This window comes from Mesocricetus auratus, unplaced genomic scaffold (genome assembly GCF_017639785.1).
Source record: "Mesocricetus auratus isolate SY011 unplaced genomic scaffold, BCM_Maur_2.0 Super-Scaffold_100015, whole genome shotgun sequence".
NCBI classification, from domain to species: Eukaryota; Metazoa; Chordata; class Mammalia; order Rodentia; family Cricetidae; genus Mesocricetus; species Mesocricetus auratus.
Window position 1 is genome coordinate 33,456,015 of NW_024429198.1, and position 20,675 is coordinate 33,476,689.

The 20,675-nt window shown below is 50.7% G+C and overlaps 1 protein-coding gene across 3 annotated transcripts in view; it reads right to left on the bottom strand.

The window, feature by feature from the left end:
* Nfatc1 (nuclear factor of activated T cells 1) overlaps positions 1–20,675 on the bottom strand; it is a 108,887-nt gene that overhangs the window by 47,449 nt on the left and 40,763 nt on the right. For all 3 annotated transcript variants that reach the window (XM_040757783.1, XM_040757785.1, XM_040757784.1), the window contains exons 4-7: positions 14,065–14,267; positions 12,015–12,187; positions 10,156–10,296; positions 1,009–1,064 (exon numbers count right to left, since the gene is read on the bottom strand). In XM_040757783.1, coding sequence (XP_040613717.1) covers positions 1,009–1,064; positions 10,156–10,296; positions 12,015–12,187; positions 14,065–14,267 — 573 coding nt within the window. The remainder of the gene's footprint in view (positions 1–1,008; positions 1,065–10,155; positions 10,297–12,014; positions 12,188–14,064; positions 14,268–20,675) is intronic.

A 20,675-nucleotide genomic window follows, 5' to 3' on the forward strand; every position in this document is an offset into this window, starting at 1 on the left:
TGGGAGGATTTTGGATGCCTTCAAAATACCTACTCTCTGGCTATAGTATGTGACATTCTGAGACGGCACAGAACACACAGGACTCACTGACGGCTGCCCGGCTTGTCTGAACTGATAATTGCCATAAGCATTCACGGCCTAATGTCCAATTAAAGAGAGCTGGGGTTGGGACTATATCTCTGTGGTAGAGCATTTGCCCAGCATGTAGGGCTCTTAGTTCAACCTCCAGCACTGCAAAGCCAAGCAAACGAGAGACGACACTGTGAGAATGGAGAGGGCAGACAGGAGTCAGCAAACAAGACTTGACTGCACTTTGTCTCCAGGGCCCGTTTCAGGTGAAGAGACCAATGGCTGGAAGAAAGAGACCACGCCAGCAGTCGGAAACATTCTGCAGCAGCAAAAGTTATTTCAGACAAAACTAGCCAATCATAAACAGCAATGGCCCGGTGTGACGGTGAGGAGGGAACACCAGCAGGTGCCGTGTCTCCGGGCAGGTGAGAGAAGACTAATTATGTCGCCCACAGGTCATGCCACACTTTCGCCGTGGCTCATCAGCAAATCCAACCAGCAGATCTAAGCCGTCCGGTTAGGTCTACCCTTTCATCCACGTCAAGTGCAAAACAAGAGTGCTAGATAGCTGAGGCATTCTCTGGAGAGGGTGGTGGCAAGTCGCACAGGCAGGGTGGCATGTCCAGGCAGGTGCTGGGTTTCCATGAATGAGGTGCAGAACACCAAGATCTCCCAGGGGTAAAGCATTAGCAAGAGGAGCTAGAACCTGGTACCTCTAAAAGGCAAAGCACACACAACACATAGAGGTCTCAAGCTCTGTCCAGCCTCTGTCCTCATGGTCACTGTTTCTGTCCCAACTCTATCCTAATAGCATTTGTTTGGGCAAGGGATCTGGGGCTGTTTTCTCACCACCTCTATTTTTCAACATTTCTTGTTTTTTTAACAAACCGGAGCCCCAGACTGGCCTCCAGTCTCTACTTCAGGGTGCTAGGTACTTACTGGCTTGCACAGGTCTCGGTCAGTTTTTGCTTCCATCTCCCAGACATGATGGCCATCTAGAACAAAGGGCAGGAAGAAATCTGTCACTTTGTGTGGGGATAGTCTGTCTTCACACCTTCCAGGAGACCCAGAAACTGAAGGCCAGGGAGGGGAGAGTGGGAAGGAGTGGTGATGTCAGTGAATGACCCTGTCAGTGAATGACACTGCCTAGTTGCTCAGGGTGTGGGTCAGGGCAGTGCTCTAGGTCCCCTAGATATTTGACTCTTTCAGTGGCAAGAGTCCTGGTCCTGTGAACTTAGTAAAGCCCAAAACTATGCCCAGTGTGCCTTCTGAGAAGGAAGGATCCGCACAGTCAAAGAGTATTTCTAACAGTCCACCCTTGTGCTCATGTTTACATACATCTTATTGGCCCCGACACACATCAAGAAAGGGTTCCTACACCTCAGCGTCTTCCGAGAGAGAGAGAGGCAGAGACAGGAGACCTCCAAACCCAGCAAGACATGGCACGTGCAGAGCACAGCTTGGCTCTGCCACTTAGTACCATGCCCTACCAGCTTCCATGTGTTTTGGGAGAACTCAGAGCATTGCTGTAGCCTCTGCTCGGAGGAAATGCTAAGGAGATAAGAAAAGTCTTTCTTTGGTCATTTTGTGCCACATCAGGACCTAAAAATGCAAAACACGTGGTATTTTTAACCTTAGCCCAGTGGCCGTTTGCATGTTAAAAAAAAAATATTAAAAGGCTCCCATAGGCACAGTGAAAGAACGTATTGTTCTCGGCTGGCGATGAGGTGTGGACCTGGTGCTTAGAGGAAGGGTGTCTGCCACTCACAGGCTCTGAGTCCCCAGTCCTGCCCACAGGCCCATGACCTGGGGACAGCTGGGTGGCTACCGAGCTGACGGATATCCATCCCAGCTTTTATCTTCTCCAAAATGAAGTCAGTTCCTGAGATGAACCGTTTTAGGCACACACTTAGTTTTTGCTCACACTCCATTTGTCTGTCACTAACCCTACATTACTGATAAATCAGACACCAGCTCCTTCCCTCAGTGCCGGACAGAGGTGGGTGGAGGGTGGAGACACAGGGTGGAAACGTGAGTCATCGTGAGGCTCCGAGAGCCACCCAGCCTCACCAGGCCACATCGGCTGGCTTCCAAGATGCCCCAGGCCCTGAACAAGTCACCCATCAGACGAGCCCAGGAAGGGATCATAACTGGATTCCCTAGCCAGACCCCTCGGGGAAAACAACAGGACACTAAAAATATACCTAGCCATCCCTTGAGTCTTGGAAAGTCACGAGCCGTGAATCCCCCCTGGCCATGGCAGCTCAGAGACTTCAGCTGAGAAGTGCTGTCAACCCCAGCCACATAAGTCAAATGTCACCATGAGAGTCAAAGAGGAAAGTACCCACATGCAGCTCTCTAACCATTCTCTGGCGGTGTGGCCCAGCTGTGTGTACGCTTGTGCAGGTCAGGCTCGCCCTTCACAAGGGAGAGTCAGCATACTTGTGCTCCCTTTAACACAGCTTCTGTGTTTAAGGTAGTCTCCCAGGGCAAGGCTACTCTCTGGCCCTTAGACACACTGCAGTGCAGTGCCTCTGCCTGAGCATAGGCACACCAAATGTCGTGTGGCCCACACCAGCCTGAAAGCTCCTGCCCAGACTCAGAACCATGTGGAGAAGGTGCAACCTTCCTGTCCATGTAGGAGTGACAGCAGTTAAGCCTGGAGAGGGAAACTCCATCTCCTTTAAGAGTTTACACGGTAGCCCTGCCACCTCTGAGGATAGAGGGAAGCTCAAACCAGCTCAAATTCCTGATGGGGTCATCTCCTAAGTTCAAATCATGTCACAAAAAAATTAATGAAACATAGGCATACAGGTGGCTTGGGCACCCAGGACCTGGGCACACAGAAGAAGAAAGGTTGCCTGTGAAGGAGACTCAGAGTGGCTGAGAAGGGTCCATTGTGGGTCAATGACAAGACAGCCAGCTCCCATCCTGCCCCAGGCCTACACCAGAAGACAAGATAGAGCTCCATCCTGTCTTCTCCATCGCACCAAGTCAGATCACACATCAGATTCGGTTTCCCACCGAAAGACGGTTCCTTGCAGCCACCAGGATGTATGTGCTACTGTCAATCATCTTCTCCAAGGCCGGGCTGTTCAAAACACCAGTCCCTCCTGGAGCTCAGTCTTCCACTGCAGCTATCACACAGTGAGGAAACTGAGTGGCAGTTCTTCCTCTTCTGACATAGTTGACTGGACTTTCGAATGCACACATGGCAGGCTGCTTCTAGCAGGAGACCAGAGGCCCAGTGATGTAGAGACGTCCCTTATACTCCCGAGGAAATCATCAGAGGGCCTCTAACTGTGGGGGCTGCCCTAGACCATCAGATGAGCCCATGGCATCCTCAACTAAGAGTCCATGCTCAGAGGCAAGTTGACACAGCGCCTCTACCAGGCAGGGAGCCAGCCAGTCATCCTAAAAGGACCTTTGTGTCCCGTCTTATCAGGAGCTCCCTGGGCTCTCAATAGGAAACTGTGCTCCAATTCAGAAGTAAAAATATTCCAAATCATTAGGGAATTCCCTGCAGTGTGAGTCATCGGAAAGGCTTCCCCACCACACCCACCCAAGGTTTCCACAGAGCCGGCCTGCAGGTCTGAAGTGGCTCCACTGGCTGCAGGACGCTGCTGTCACCACAGGCCCACAGGCCAGTCACACGCCAGGGTAGGAGCTGAGCCACTGTTTCCAGCTGAAGTTTACTCTGGAGTGGAGGAGCTTCCTGAGATATGTTTTTCGCCTCCTCCTTGGAGGGAGGGGGCAGGAGGCTTCATCCTTCTGGCTCTGCATCTGCATCCCACCAGCCTCGAGGGAGGGGTAGGTCCAAATTCCCTAGCATCGTGAAGCACTAGGATGCGTGCATTATAAGGCTGGGTGAACACAGCAAAGCTTGTGCAGAGGCGGACTGCAGAGAGGCTCTGAGCATAGACATCCTGGCATACACGCAGGTTCTCTAACCTTCCATGGATCATGCGAGCTGGTGGGCACAGACTTGCAGCCCCTGGCTCCCCAGAGACCCGTGTTTCCCAGGTTAGGAGGGCATCTTTTCACTCTTCAGCAGAACCCCGAGGCAGAACAAGACTGGCCAGCATTTTGGGAAAGAGCCTGGTGACACTGATTATCTGAGGACAGCACCACCCAGGTATGTTCCAGGAGGAAGGCACAGGCACTCACAGAACCTTGTTTATGAACGTTCACAGCAACTCCATTCATGATGACCACAGACAGTGGAACAACTCATGACTATCTACTGGGCAACCTACCTATGTGGCCTGGCCCATCGGGGCACTGCTCAGTCATAGACTGAACAGAGCCCTGGAATCTACTTCCAGGGTGGTAAAAATGTCGTTCGGTGAAAGAAACTAGCCAGCAAAGCACACACACTGTCTGACTACACTGACAAAAAGCATCCCGGAGGCAAATCTACAAGGTGTGTGGAGAGGATGGCTGGTGTTTGGGTGGAGAGGGGAAGAGCTGGAGGCTCTTCTGACTCTTCACAGCTAACATAGAGCACTCAAAGCTTGGTGTGACTCAGCAACCAGGGAGGAGGGGATCTGGTAGCAATGGCACCATGTGGAAATCTGTGTGGAAAAAGATCCATGGTTAGGCAGGATGCCAGAGGGCTGAGGGCCAGGCTTGCCCTTCACAAGGGGTTGCTTGGCTAAGTAGCACTCCGGTAGCTTGTACGGTGACCCCCCCCCCAGTTCACGCACACACACACACACACACACACACACACACACACACACACACCATCCTTCTCATTAGACTCCACCCAGAGAAGCCCAGCATCTCCCACTTGGCCACTCCAATGAATATTTCCAGTACTAGAACCTCAGAGACACACCCAGCCACATCTGTGCCAATGCTCACGGAAAAGGAGCATTCTTTTGTGGAGATGAAAGTATCCCAGGGAACAGTGCAGATATCCACAAAGCCATGGGAACTGTACCCTGTGAGACATCTGCATGTGTGTAGGCAGAGAGGTGCAACCCACTGGGATTGTGGGTACAACTGTCAAATGTGATCCTTCAACACTCAAGGGAGAAGAGGAACTGGATTGCCAAGGACCCTGTTCATTTGTAGGGATCCTGTGTGGCTTCCATCTTGAGATGGTGGATTCACACTGCCCATGAAGCCCACCAGTAATGCCCAGCTTGTCAGCATCAGGAGCTAAGGCAGACCTAGACCTCTCCTACCATGGAGGCCTCTGAGAAGACCTCTTCTACCACAGAGGCCTCTTTCTGAATGCCCAGAGTGGGTCTATCATTGCCTTTCCAAATTCATTTCCTCCTAAGTCTCTTAGAAATGCTGTCTGTGTGAGGATTATAGGTCTAGCTTCCTTCCCTCACTGGGTCAGTGATTTCTGGAACGATATAGATCTGGGCATGTCTGCAAGGCAAAGCTTCAAGAGTATTCTCTCCCCAAATCCTGCTGAGTGACCACGCACAGTAGCCACATGGAACCTTGCCTGACCAGGTCAGCACAGTGGTATTTTTATGCCCATGATGAAAACTAGCACATGTGCACAGGGCTGATGACGTACAGAGCCTGGGAGCAGACACTGTCCTCTGGTCTGGCCGCCCCAGCACCATAGCCAGGGAACTGGAAATCGGAAAGCATTTTCCTACAGCTGGTCATGGCTTCAGGGTATGTGTAACTCCTACAGCCAACCCCGAGATACCCTGTGAGTAAAAAAGCCCATGGCAGCTGCATCTGAGGGACTTTCAGAAGTTTTTGAGGAAGCAGATGAGCAGAGACCTCTGTGGCCACATGGCCTGAGGTGCAGAGTTTATGGATGACAGTAGGCTGACAGCCAGTAGGACCACTATAGGAACTTCACTTCCAACCCCAAGGCAGATGAGACATGGCTGTCTCAGTGTAACAGCCACTTGGTGGGAAGATGTCAGGGAATTTGAGGTGCCCCTGCCCAGCACTGCAAGCGGCAGGGACATTCCACAATAGGCCAATGGAGTAGTAGGTCACATCACATGTACACATACTAATATCACCACACCAACACATATGCACACACACACACAATTGATAGACACATACCTCATGACACATTGGCACACATACACATGAACCCACACTCAGTTATCAGAAACACTGTCATACATGTCATATACATACTGACACACAAAGCCCATGCAGGGACACTCTACACTCCCCCCATACTGCCTTGAAACCATAGATCTCCCTGGAGACTGCTTCCTAGTCATGGGACAGTGCACCCTGAAGCCTGTGGTCATGAGCAGGTTCATACTTTTAAAAAAAACAGAAATGAGCAAAGACTCAGCTGTATGTACTTGCCTGGAGACTGAGGGTTCCCCGCTATGTGCTCTGGCCAGGGGTAGGTGCTACCCATGCAGGGGTCCCTCGGAATTCATCACAATTAACAAGCAGACTAAAAGTCTATGGAGGGTCAGAGCACATGACACATGAAGAGGCCAAGCCTCCCCGGGTCCTGCTGCCTTCAGGAGGAAGAAGTTTCTCTTCCCTAGCTTAGCACCTTCTCCTCTGGCAAGCCCTGGGACCAGCTCTGTTCCCAGAGAGACACACCATCTTGCTATCTCTGCTCCATCTTCTTGGATCCCTTAGCTGGTGCTGATGGCACCTCCTCCACACATTCTCCTAGATCTGGGAGGATTCACACCTGCCCTTTTACCCTGAGACCTACTCCTATTGTTCACCTTCTCTCTGGCTGTCATCACAGCACATTCTCACAGGTGGCTGCCCTATTCTGCAAGGAAGTTGAACCGCCATCCAGGCACCCTCATTAGAGGGATGGAATGTGCCCACCAGCCGCTTCCTATGCCCAGTGAAAGGAACACGGAGGACAACTCTGCTTCTCTTCCCAAACACTGTCTTCAGTTTGCATGCTCCTCTGTCAGCCGGCCCATGCCCGCAGCCTTGCACCAAAACTTTCCCAAGGAACAGAGGAAGGGTCAAGCAGGGAAAGCAGATCTGTGGCAGGGTGAGGTATACATGGTGCAGGAGCTAGCAACTGGCTCTGCCACCCCTACCCAAGTCACTGCAGCAGAACAGCCCCCACTCCTGGCAGGGGAACTGCTCTGATGAATACACAGAACCTTTGAGTCACTGAACATTGTGACCTGGAGCACTGGATGGTGGCCCACAGAATAGCAGGGTACCTGTGACTCAGGCATCCTGCAACACACAGGGAAGAAACACTAGAATCCAAGCCTGGCTGTAGTCCTGACTGCCTGACTCAACAGCATCCACAACAGTCACAGTCACGGGGGTGGCTCCTTCCAGGGCGGCCAACCCCACCTGCCCAACACTCAGCTTCCACACAGCTCCTGCTCCTCCCATCCAACTCCTGCAAGGAGCGGTTTAAAAACAACTATAAGGTGGACCAGACATAATATCAGAAGACCAGAGTCCAGTTCTGCTATTAATTTGAACGGATCTTAGTGGTTTCTCAGAAAGAAACAACTAGAAAAGGCTTGTCTCTCCATACCTCACATGGTATGGTAGGTTAGCGATGGCATTTGCTTAGAAAACCAAATACAAATGAAGAGAATTATGCACATGTTGGTTTCCTGCCTTCAGAAAAATACCATTTGCATGTCCATACCTGAGTGGACATGCAAATAACCTAATTATAAAAAGTGAAACAACAAACATTGTCTAGACACAGAACTGCACTGTTGTCACATTTAAGTGCTGTATGTATTTGTGACATATACTCATTTATGGCATGCCTTATGTATGCTAGGCATCACCTACAACCAGTGAGAGTAGCTCAGGGACCCAGCATGCAACCCCATGGGCTTAGCTTGAAGGTAGGAATGAGATGGGGCTTCCGGCAGGGTGGAGCGGGGGCTTGTGGTCAGTGGAGGGCTGCTCACTTAGTAGGCAGGAAGCTGAATTTTGCCCCTGTACCTTATTGCTGTACCATGCCAGGCTCTGACCCCGCTGCCTGCTACTGGCCACTGCTGAGAACTGCCAAGTCTACAGCTGTGGCCAATTCTCCTGCGTGGAAGGCACCTCACTGGCCTCCCCATCCTGCAGAGCCATAAACAGGCAGGAAAGCTATCCAGACCCTGCCTTGTGACAAATCCTCAGGGGGCCGTGGCTCCCCTTGGTTTGAGCACGGAAATCTTACTGTGCAGAGTGCAAAGCCTTAAGTCCGAGCTTCTTGTTTGACAGGGAGGCATGCCTGAGGCTCTGAAGGTCAAGTAATTTCAGAATTAACCTCCCCGGATAAGGATGTGGGCACTGCTGATTCTCTTTATCATTGTACTTGGTTGGAGTTTCTTTATAATTTAAAACATATTTTCCAATTATATGCATGATTACAGAGGCCAGCCGAGTCAAATGTGAAAGCCTATGTTGATTGAAGTGCCTAAGTTGCCTGTGAATGGTACAAAATCAAGATTCCATTGTGGAGACTGTTGAATGCCCCAGTGTTTACCAGCGATTAGGGTAAGTGCCGGACTGACCACCTCCAAGAAAACTCCAGTTGGTAAGAAAGAAAAGGAGGAAAGCCTTTAGCACACCAGCCCCGAGTAGATACTGCCCTGGCTGCCCATGTGGGTGGGGCACGGCATCCCTGAGAAATGTCATCTGGAAGTCTCGGGTCCAAAATCCCAAACTCCATACAGTCTCTGTAGAGGAGGATGATTGAGGCTGAGGGCAGGTGCCCTTTCTGGGCCAGTGCACACCTGCCCACAGCCACCCAACAGGGTCACGCCCAGCTTGATCTTTGAACCAAGTATCAGTGGACTGGGGTCTTTCTCTTGTGCCCAGCAACATCTTTGGTTAGCACAGCTCTACCAAGCTGCTGCCTCCACCTGGAGCCAGAAAGGTCCCCACTGTCCCAGAAAGGATGGGCAACTGGGATCAGCGTCTAAATGAAGTGACCTGGGCTACACTCCTGGCCCCACGGGTTGCACAGACACAACGGCTCCAGATGAAAAGAAAATACACAGCTCACACAACTCCTTGGGTCACCATCCCTGCTGACAACCTCCCCTCCCCCACCACCCTCAACTTTGACTAGTAAGACATTTCCATTGTGGGCCATTGTGAGCACAAGGTTACAGCTGAGACAGTGGCAGTGCCTATCCTCTCAGGGAGACCTTTGTAGGGTATGGAGTCCATGGAGATGGAGACCACACTCACACATGGCTGTGGCACTGAGGGTCCCAACGAGAAAGAGAATACCAGCCTGGGCTGTGGTGTCCATGACACCAGGAAGGTCAGCATTCCAAGCTTATATCTACTATGGCACTACCTGGCACTTGTTTAGGGGACTGACTTCCCAGAGAAGCCAAGTGGCAGCCCCCTCAGACAGGGAATGGAAAGGGAAGGGAAAGGGCAGAGGGGGAAGCCAGGAGGAAGGACTGGCAGAGCACAAAGCAGGCAACCAGATGCCCTCGCAAGCAGCTTTCAAATGCCCAGCCTGCAGGCTTCCTAACAAGGGCAGTAGCTCTCAAAAGTCTGGGCCTGGAGGTGCCAAGGTGAACTTCACCTGGCTTTCAGCAACACAAAGACTCAAAGGGGATGAAATGACAGGCTGCACAGAGCCCCACGGGCTGGGGGCTCCCTCTGTCTGGTGATTGCCCAAGCTATGACTGTTAAAGAGAAGGGAGGAATATACTAATCCAGGCAAAGCTGGCCCCACCCCTTGGGGACCTGGCAGACCTCTGTGCATGGCAGGCAGCACCCTGGCCCTGTATGAAGGTGCCAAGGTCTCTTTAAGAGGCAAGCTCCTCCCACTTCTGCTCTCTGCCTTTTCTCTGAGGAGGCAGCTTTCTGTCTCTCTCTGTCTTTCTGTCCTTTTTTTCTTTCTCTCTCTCTCCTCTCTCCTCAGTCTCCTTCCCTTTACCTACTCCCTTCCCTTCCCCCAGTACACTTTCCACATAAGTTTTGTCTGCAGGTCTCTGTCTGACTCTCTCCCGCCGTTTGCCCCTCATCCGACAAAGGTCCCACTCTGGCTATATTCATAACAATGATCAAGCAGACAGGTCATGGGGGCGGAGGGTCCATATCTTGCCAACCAGAAGCCATTCCCACCAGCACCAAGAGCAGGAGCTCATCCGGCCATCCTGGAGAACATACCTGGGGCCTTCTCCACGAAAATGACCTTAGAGTCTTGCAGAAAGTTATGGCCAGACAGCACCATCTTCTTGCCGCCAACGACTGGGTAGCTGTCTGTGCTCTGCTTCTCCACAAGGGGCAGTTCCTGGGCTGACCGCTGGGCTGTATCGGAGGAGGTGAGACTTCAGTAAAGAGCCCTGTGCTGCCGTTTGACATAACTGTTCAGATTCCCTGGGGATTGACCCAGCCCCCAACTTTGTAGCGGGTCTCAAACCATGTTATTGGGAATGCCATAGGTGTGCTGCTCTAACAGGGTCAGGAGTGTGGCAAACCCATCAGAACGTAGTCCAGGGACAGAATGGAACACTGTCCTCAGAAGCTGCGAGCACAGGAACATTGACACCTAATGCTGGCCCCTGGGGTGGAAGGGCAGAGCTGGATAGGAAAGCTAGCATTAGACTGAGCCAGGGGCAGGGGCAGAGCGGAAAGGTAGCCGAGAGAGACCACATGGGTTATCAGCAACTTCATGAGGGCGGTAGACCCCAGGGAGACTGCAGAGGGGGTGAGACTCTCTACACCTCAGACTCCTTGGAGTCAGACAATCCAGAACACAGAAGAGTTCACCCCATAGGGAAGAGGATCCAGCTTTAGAAAGTCGGGTCTCCAGTGGCTTCAGAGACAAGGGGACAGAGGGCAGAGTCACATGGCTTCAGTGTGTGTGTGAGACTAAGGAAGACCGCACTTGCTCCAGGGGAGGCAGGGGTTAAGCTGGATACTCAGGAGGGCCTGCTCCACAGTCCAGGGGTCATTGACAGAGGAGTGTGTAGAACTAGGTTGGTCAGCATGGAACTAAAGACCCCATGGTGGGAGTCTCTTAGGAAACAAAGCCGGAAGAGCTGGGGAAGGGACACAATAGTCTGAAGGCACTGAGAATAAGCAGCCATGGCTGGCAAAGACTGTATGTGTGTCCTCACAGGTCCAGCTGTACCCACACGGATCCGGTTCTCAGGATGGGGAAGGGCTTCAGGATGCAGGGAAGTTGACAGGATGGGAACTGATTGGTTTCCAGTGACATGGCTTGCTAACAAGGGGCCGGCCAAGCAGACCACAGGAAGGTAATAGCCATAGCTGTTCCTTTCCAAGGCCAAGGAGACCTTAGCCACGTTCTGGTGGCCACCACACATATTGAAGGCAAAACACTTGGTACCACAAGGGAAGATAAATATTCATGTAGAGTGTGCAAAATTCAGGTTTGAGACACAAGTTATGGCCCACTGGCAGAACATTTGTTTACCATGCACGGGATTCTGAGTTCAATCCCTAGTATTGTGTGTATGTGTGAGCAAGTACACACACACACATACACACACACACACACACACGGACTGGGGAGAAGAACAGAACAGAGAATAGAAGAGAAGAAGAATAAGGAAGATGGAAGTAGCTAAGAGAAGAAGAAGAGGAAGCAGGTAGAAAAGAGAAGAGAAGCAGACACAGACGAGGAAGAGAAGGATGAAGAGGGATTGTTTTGGTTTGCCCAGCCTGGTGGTTGCAAAGCCAAACTTCCTCTTCTCAATTTCCCCCAAATAAAGAGGTAATAAACGTAGATAAGGTCAACACGACTCTGCTTCATGACAAACTTTGCTTTTGTTAATGTCTGTAGTTGCCAGGGGCAGGAACGCTGTGTACTTTGGCTTGGTACTAACCAGCACCCAGCTTCATGTGGGAATATGCACCCCAGCCAGACCCTCTTAGTGCGATGCAGAAGTCGGGTCTCCTGCAAGGGGTCCTATTTCCCGAGAAGCAGGCTGAAACAGACCTTTGATGGCATAGTTCAGTCCCCAAGCTACCACTTAACCGCACGTTCTATTTCTACTTACAGCACTCGATGGGGTTCGAGGCCACCTGGAGCGACAGCGTCCGGCCATTGGGCTGCGGGATGTGAACCCGGAAGACCAGTCGCACTCTGGTGTTCTTCCTCCCGATGTCTGTCTCCCCTTTCCTCAGCTCGATGTCCGAGTTTCTGAGCTTCAGGATCCCAGCACAGTCGATGCTGCCGGAAACAAAGACCATGACTTGGCTTTAGGGGCCAGTACCGAATATGAGGGGCACCAGCCATCTGGCTGCCAGTCCAAAAGACTCAGCTCTCCTAGCCCATTCCTGCTGAACACCGGCCTCCCTGAGGAGAAGCCCACGGGGAGAATTACAGCATCTATGCAGGGCAGCGGGGTGGGAACCGAGCAGCTATGCAGACTGTAGTCTCCACCCGGAGCCCCTGGAGACCAGACACTGCTGTTCCAGACATCTCAAACCCTGCAGAACAGCTCTGAGAGAAAAGCCTGGAAGGATGTACCTCCCTGTGAGTTCTGCAGTGCTCCTCCTCCTCCCTGTGTTCTGCAGTGCTCCATTTCCTCTGTATCTTGAAGTGCTCCAGCAATATATATATACATACATACACACACATATATACACACAAATATATATATATATATATTTGCTTTCAAGGCAGAGTTTCTCTGTGTAGCTTTGGAGCCCATATCCTAGAACTCGCTCTGTAGACCAGGCTGCGAACTCACAGAGATCCACCTGCCTCTGCCTCCCGAGTGCTGAGATTAAAGGCATGCACTACCACTGCCCAGTGTCTTTTATGATTTTTAAAACTTTTCCTCTAGTGTTTCACATAACTTTCATTCAAGTCAAGAGTCTAGTAAAATGTTCCAAACGTTACAGAAATCTTAACATAATAAAACCAGTACCTTTCCTTTCCCCGTGTAAGAAGAGAATAAGCATGTGTCTCTCCCATCAAGCAGTCTTGTGGGGACTCACAAATGTAGCTTTCGGAGTATGTCTTGGGCTATGTGACTGTGTTTGCTGGCGACTGTCCCCTTGTCCCCCGCTGGAGCATGCTGTGATACAGTGGGCACGGCAGTTGCGGCTGAACCTGACTCCTCTGATGTGCCCTGGCTGTGTCCTGTCCTTAGGAAATTTGGATTACATAGCTAGAGAAGGGAACCTCAGGTTGACAGTGAAGTCCTGGTGAGTAAATCCCTCAGATTTGTAAGAAGCTGACGAACACAGAAAGCTTTCCCTCTGTCGTCTTGAAGGCTTAACGTTAGGAAGAACTTACCAAAGTGCGCAAAAAGCACTAGGTGATACAGCCCTGCCCACACCATCTCCTGCCCACGCTGGCCTCCTCACCCATGAACACATACCCCAAACTCACTCATGCCCAGCAGCCTTTGCATGCAGAGCTCAGGCTTTCATACGGTCCCTTCTGCAGACAGCTCTCAGCTGAATGCCACCCCAGAGACACAGATCCCTCCAGTCTGCGCCCGGACTCACTTATCTGCATATGTTCATTGTGCTTATGCGTGCTGTCATCTGTCCCCAGCCTGGGGTCCCGGTACGGTGTGACTCCCAAGGGAACTACCAGAACACATGTTCTCTCTGCTCCACTCACAACAGTTCAGGCCACTCGAAACTGAATAGAGCCCCACTTTATATTATGGGATGTGCTCTCAGCTTATAACTGAATTCCTTTCTAAGCTAACTGTGTACCATATGGGCTTTGCACACCGGACCTGGCCACATCAGCCACAATGGAAGCTCCGAGTGAAAATACAGTTTCAGTATTAATTTCAAACATGCCTTGAAGGAGCCCTGGAACATTCAGAAGAAAACAGGTGCTGTATTTAGGAGCTAAAATGTAGGCACTGGGGCAGTGCTTGCAGCTCTGAGACTGAGACCGTTCTTGCAGCTAGCACAATACACAGCGCTGGAAAACCCAGAGCGAAGCAAATCTGCTGCCATGAGCATCTGTAAGGTTCCTCCAGGTCTGGGCCATGGGGCTGAAAGCAACGCCCTGTGTGCTGGGGCAGAGCAGCGAGAGGGAGCCTATCCCCTCCCCAGGCAGGGCCCTACTCAGCTTACACTGCTCGCATGTTGTTCTCGGGAAGCAGGGGGATCTCCAGGACTTTGGTGTTGGACAGGATGGCTTCGTGGCTGGTGGTGGAGACAGTCTTCCCCGTGATCCGGTGGACCTGGTAGAAGGCATGGGGCCGCAGCAGACGGTCGTCCGCGGTCCCGATGAACAGCTGTAGCGTGAGCGGCTCGTTTTCCAAGTAACCATGTAGCTGTCGAGAAAACAAAGGACTCCGTAAGCACCATGCACAGAAATTGTGGGGACCATTTGTCAGCAGGGGAAAGCTTAAAAAGGAAGCTGTGCCCAGTGCCCAGCGTCCAGTCCCTCAGCTTCATATGATGTAATATTAGCACTTCTTAAAATTATAAATATAAAACACAGCCAGGCATAGTGGCACACACCTTTAATCCCAGCACTGGGGAGGCAGAAGCAGGTGGATCTCCGAGTTCAAAGCTAGCCAGAATCTACATAGAGAGTATTTGGACAATCAGAGTTACACAGTGAGATCTTATCTCAAAAAATAAAATAAAGCCATGCTATCCTAAAGGCCTTGGGAATATAGGTTAGAATTTGAACACAACACATGTTCACATATATGCACCAGTGTACTAGTGCACACCTCACTCATGCCTTTGCCCATGTATAACCAGACAGGTAGTGTGCACATGGGTTCACATGCACTCCTAGAGGCAATGTGTAAATGTGTACACATGCACACCATCACACATACTCCCATAAAACATTGTGCATACATCATATACAAACATTATACAGTTAAACATGTAACGTTACACACACGTACATGCACATGCATGCACACACATGCACACACACTCACACAACTGTCTAGGTCATCCCTTTATGACCGTTCTGTGTACATCTCCTTCAGAAGGAGGTGACAATAAATGTCCTATGAATGCCAGTTGGGCTGCTGACCACGGCTGGCTAGTCAAGTGGGCAGACTATCTTGAACTCATGATAAGACACAGTGACACTCCCCATGCTCATAGCCACTATCTACCCCCCCCATATCTGCATAGCTCAAACCAGGACAAATAAACTAGATGCTTCTTCCATGCCATGGGTGGGTTACCTACATCTCAAGGGTCATCCATAATGTGGCCCTTGTGCTAGGGAAGAGCCATCCTTCGAGATAAACAACCAGAGTTTAGAAGTGGAGTCACCCCTGGTGTCAACTGCACTTTCCTTTGTCCCAAGTGCACCCTCCCTCCCTCAACAGCTAGTCACTAGCACCATGTGTCCTATCTCCAGCTAACGAATGCTGGGACCAAGGCATTTCATCCTCACGGAGACTGAAGAAAGAGATCCCCCTTTGTGCTGTATCACAGGGTGGGAAGATGCCGCCAAGGCTCTGTGAGGACAGAGGAGGACTGCAGGACTCCAATGCCACCATGCCTGAGAACTGCCTGTTCCTATAGGGTGTGCTCACTCTCCGACTGTTCTTTTGATCTCTTCCCTCACTGGACTAATTTCAAAGTCTTAGAAATAGCAACCGTGACACAATGACAACAAGAGAGTTAAACTGTTCTCTTTTCGGACAAGCCATAGTCACACGATGAGTAAAAACACCAGTGTCACCACTCAAAGTCCATCAAGCCAAGAGTCAAGGCCCTACAGTCTCTACTCAAACCCACGATGAACATTTGGACGTGATGTAAGAGTCTCTCACAGGTGCAGGTGATCCTCCAACCACAGAGGATTCTAGAACAGTGTTAACAGAAAGACTCATATAAGCTGAGGTAAGTCAGCCTGCAGGCATGGCTTTGACTCCCCTGCCTCACTCCTAGGAGCCTCCCCTCCAGTCATTCGATTCAGAATCTGTCCACCCCGTGGGCCATGCTTATAATACCCCATAGTGCCCTGCTCTCCTGAAGGAAACCTGGGTTGGATGACACACACTGTAGGATGCAGGAGTCACTTGTGCCTGCGATGGGCTTCGTGGACCCAGTCTATAACTAAGTATAGCCTTTTCTGGTCTCTGTCATCCACTTACCAATGGCTAAGCCCACTGCCCCTCATGGAGGCCACAAAGGAATGTCCTGGCCACAAGTGCAGCAGAGGGGCTGAGGGCTAGAATGTGGGACTCAGGGGCAAGAGTTACATGTAGGTGGAAACTTGAGATGTGGCACCGGGGTGCTAGGAGCTTGGTTTTAGCAACCCCAAAACAAGAGGGCAATGAGCATCACCCCCAGAAAGCACCCATCAGGCTTTGGGGACCCTGAAACAAAGAGGCTGAAGCTCTGTGGTGGAACAGATCCTAATGGAAAAAACCCTCAGCCACAAGAAATGGATCCACAGATTCTGGGGAAGGCAAGGGGAAGTAACAGGGAAGAGGGGAGCTGCAGAGGACCCCGGGCTCTATCCAAGCTACTCCTTGTCTCTCCAGTGTAATTCCAGTCGTATAGGCTGGTAGAAGACTGTGCCTTTCATTTTAAAACATTTGGGGGGAAAACAATGAAACCTAGAAATGGGAACCAGGAAATCAGACAGTGCAATTAGCTGCTGCTGGGTTTTGATGTGGGCCTTGGGTATTGGGTTTTTACAAGGCAGTGGGCCTCTCACATGTCCCTCACGCAAAGGCCTCATGCATGCCAAGTGGTTCATTAGGAGAGGCACAGGCACCATGACTTTCATTAGCTCCTGTGATCCACCAGAGTGTGGCACATGGCCAGTGCCAGCCCTACCTCAAGATGAAAGGACTCGGGACTAAGGCTGCAGTTCAAACAGGTACTGCCCACATCCTCAAGTTCAATTACCAGTGCATGGCCACCAGCAGCAGCAAGCAAGATGTTTTCCCCACTCACCAGAGCCTAATGGGGCAGAGGCCCGGGGCTTTGTTGCCTCAAGAAGCAAAGGAAGCCAGGTGCAGTCGGAGCCCCACACAGGGCTCAGCTCTGAGGGCTGGAACGAGCATACTGCTTCCACACGGAGCCTGGAGGACCTGCACGTGGGCTGGGGACCGTCCTTTTCCTGCTTAGCTGGCACAAGGTGATACCACTGGCAACATTGAGAAGGCAAAAGTGCGAACTCATCTGAGGGCTGACCCTGTACCCCATCATTTTTTCTTCAGTCAAACCTTCTGCTTTCCCAACTCAAGCGGGGCAACAGCTTTCTGTGAGAACACAAACGCCCCGCAGCCATGCAAGGTTTCAACTTGAGAGTAATAAATGACCCAGAGACCTCTGTGCCCATCCAACGGCCGTGTCTACAGCATATCTCAGTCTGCAGGAACCATCCCTCCACACCGTGTTAGTAAAAGATGCAGACCCTCCTCTCATTCCTCTGAAGGGAAAGGGACTATTTCTGAACCCTGTCAGAAGGTCCACTACTGACCAGTGTTCAAGTTGACGTCTGGGAATGGGGCTACCCCAGGTCACCTCTGGGGCTATGAGGAAATCTGGGAGCTGGGAGCATCAGTCCTCTAGGATAAATCACCATGCAGGATGGTGGAGGATCAAGGACTCACAGCAGACTGTGATGATGGAGGGGCTGAGCACAACAGCCGCCCGCCCCTGTGGCTAACACCATGCAGATGTCACAGCTGTGCACACAGAGTCTGCGCTGCAGAGGTGGGTGGTGTCTGCTGAGGTGTGCTAGAATGTGCAGCCGCCACTCCCTGACACCAGCAGGTGGCTCTAAGGAAACCTTTGTCTCCCCGGACTCTGGGCAGAATTACAAGCACCTCTGATTAATGTTTGAAATTAATGCTTGCCCAGTGACAAGCCCTGGATGCTTGTGGCACAGTCAACAGAGACTCTGAGCATCATCTGAGGGTTTTATGAGAGTCAAGCCCTGTATGAGACAGTCTGTGTGGCAGTGTCGTTGTTCCTGTCTACACACGCGTACTCCTAGGCATGCACCTCATCTATTTTGTAGATGGGTCCGGTTGGGAAGATTTCTCTCTGGGCTTGGGTCAGGGGCTGTGGGCCAGGCATCTGTCTCTACTTTATCATCTACTCACAGCATCCATGAACCCGACCACTTCAGACGGTCACTAACCACCTGCATGCTATTGTCAGGGGGCTATGTACCAAGGGCACATACAAGTGAGTGGGGAGGGTGTCTGCTGACCACAGGTCCCCAGGCGTCCTGAGACAACAACACAGTGGAAATCCTTGATTAAGTCTGATAGAGCTAAAGAGTACAGGGAATTTCCCCCCAGATCCCCCAAACTGGCTATGGGCCTGGCTGACTGAATGAAGACTACATAGATTCTCCCCTCCATGGCCATCAGCACAAAGAGCTACCTGTGACACCTTGGGCCACAGTGGTCACAGTTAGCACTGTCTAAATCTGCAAACAGTGCCCAGAAGGCTTAGCAACCAAGGTTGGTTGGTTCAGGGCCTTTCGACACCTGGGATCTAGGCACTTGCTTCTTGCAATGTGATGAATCAACGAAGAAACCATTGCTCTGTATTGGATTAGAACAGTTTTACAATGTGATGTGTTAAGAAAATATAAATAAGAAATTCAGAGACAAACTGTGCCAATTAGTATTCTAGCCTGTGAAATTTAACACGAGATTCTATAAATGAATCTATGACAAAACCCCTCTCGGTAGGCAATCCTCAGAGTGGCCCAAGGCTCTAGCCCAGACTGGCTTGTGTCAGATGACTTTAAAATGACAACTGAAAATTCTCCCAGGACCCCTGCTATGTCAGGCTTCTTAAGGGATGGAAGGCCATGAACATGGTATAATTTTATCCTTTAGAAACATGCCATTTCAGTGAAAATAGGAATATTTAAGGCTTAACCTGGGAGGTAAATATCTATTATTTAAAGCATGAAGTTCACTTTAAGAAAAGAAATCTAAGCTGCTTCATATATCCCGCTGCATGGGCCTTCTGCCTCTGGCTTCTCACAGTGTCGGCCAGAACAACATTTATAAAGTTACCTGTCAAACCCAAGTCTCCTCGGCTTCCCTCTAAACGAAACAAAATGCATTATTCCATTTGCAAGGCGTAAGCACTCCTCCGTTTCCTGCACATTAAAATGTTTGTTTTTAGCCTCTGTGCCACCTCAGCACTTACACAGGGAAATGACAGGCCAACAGACTGACAGAGGACACATTTATTCAGTGCTGGAGCTGGGCCAGCATGCCACCTTCATACTCAGTGGAGGGATGATCTGAATTAACAGCGCCAATTAACTGATGAAACTTGTTTGCCTTTCAGCCCGTCATTCTGACTTGGTTACCAAGCAAAGGACATCACCATGTGACGTCCTTCCACCAAGAAGGTGAAATAATCAACTTAAAGGGAAATTTGCATTTAAGACCCTGGGTAACATTAGCATGCCACCTATGTCCCAGAAGACGAGAGAAATCGGTTCACAAATTGGTCTCACTTTCCCTCCTTGTGGTGCTGCGGACGACACTGAGGGTGGGTTTCACTATTTTTTTAAACCCAATCCCCTCCACTTGGTTAATTAAGAGTCCGTGTGTTGTATTCACATTATCTCAGATTGTTTTCAACCCAATTCCTCATTATAAACACCACTGCCAGGAGATGGGAAGTTTTCTGTTGTTGAAAGCTCTATTTCCCTCTCCTGGAGACTGCAGAGCACTGGTCTCCTGGCGGGGCACAGAGGCACTCTGGGAATTCACCATTCTGCCCTGGAAACCCACAGGAACCAGTTCTAACCTATCTTCCTGCCCCACAACTTGAGAGCGTAGGAGCCAAACGCCACTCTAGTGAGGTGGGGGCTACCACACCAGCTTTAGCTAGAGGCACAGACCCTGAGGACATGGGTGACCCCCCTATGGAACAACCAGCATGGGGCCATCACAAGCTGTGGAACTGCCTGTCACTCCAGATGCTGCCCGCCTGTGTGCCTGCCCGGGAGGACAGAAATGACCATCGAGGACTGTATCCCTCACAGACACTAAGTCAGAGAATTAAAGCATGACTTTAGAGCCAAGATGTGTGGTGCAAGCCCATAATCCCAGCACTCAGGAAGCTGAGGCAGGAGGATCACACATACAAAGCTAGCTTGGGCTATAGAGTGCATTCAAGGCCAGCTTGGGCAACTCAATGAGACTGCTATGCCAAGATTAAAAGTTAAAAGGGAGATTAGGAGTGTAGGCAAAGAGTTTGCCTAGTATACATTGCAAAAACAAAACAAAAACAAAACAACTTCACCTACTCAGCAGCACCTGGCAGGATACCAGACAGACATTGCTTGCCCTGTTCTGAATAAGTAGGTGGGGCATTTTCCACAGTTAGACACTTACTGGCCTGAGCTCCTACCTGTGTCCCAGAAAATGGGCCACAGGACAGGTCCCAGGGCTTCCCCATGAGGCAGGCAGGCACAGGGCAGAGCTTCTGGGTCCAGCTCCCTAGCACAGAAGGCAAAGTTAGCTTCACTGCTGCTACAGAATTTGTGGCTTTCAGGGTGTTACAAGTATGCATGTGTGTGTGCATGCACTGATACATGTGATATGTGTGTGCACCTGTTTGTGTTTATACATGTATGAACATGTGGGTGGGTGTAAATGTGACCTACGTGGAAATAGTGCATATGTGTATATTATGAGTGTGTGTGTGTGTGTGTGTGTGTGTAGAGAGAGAGAGAGAGAGAGAGAGAGAGAGAGAGAGAG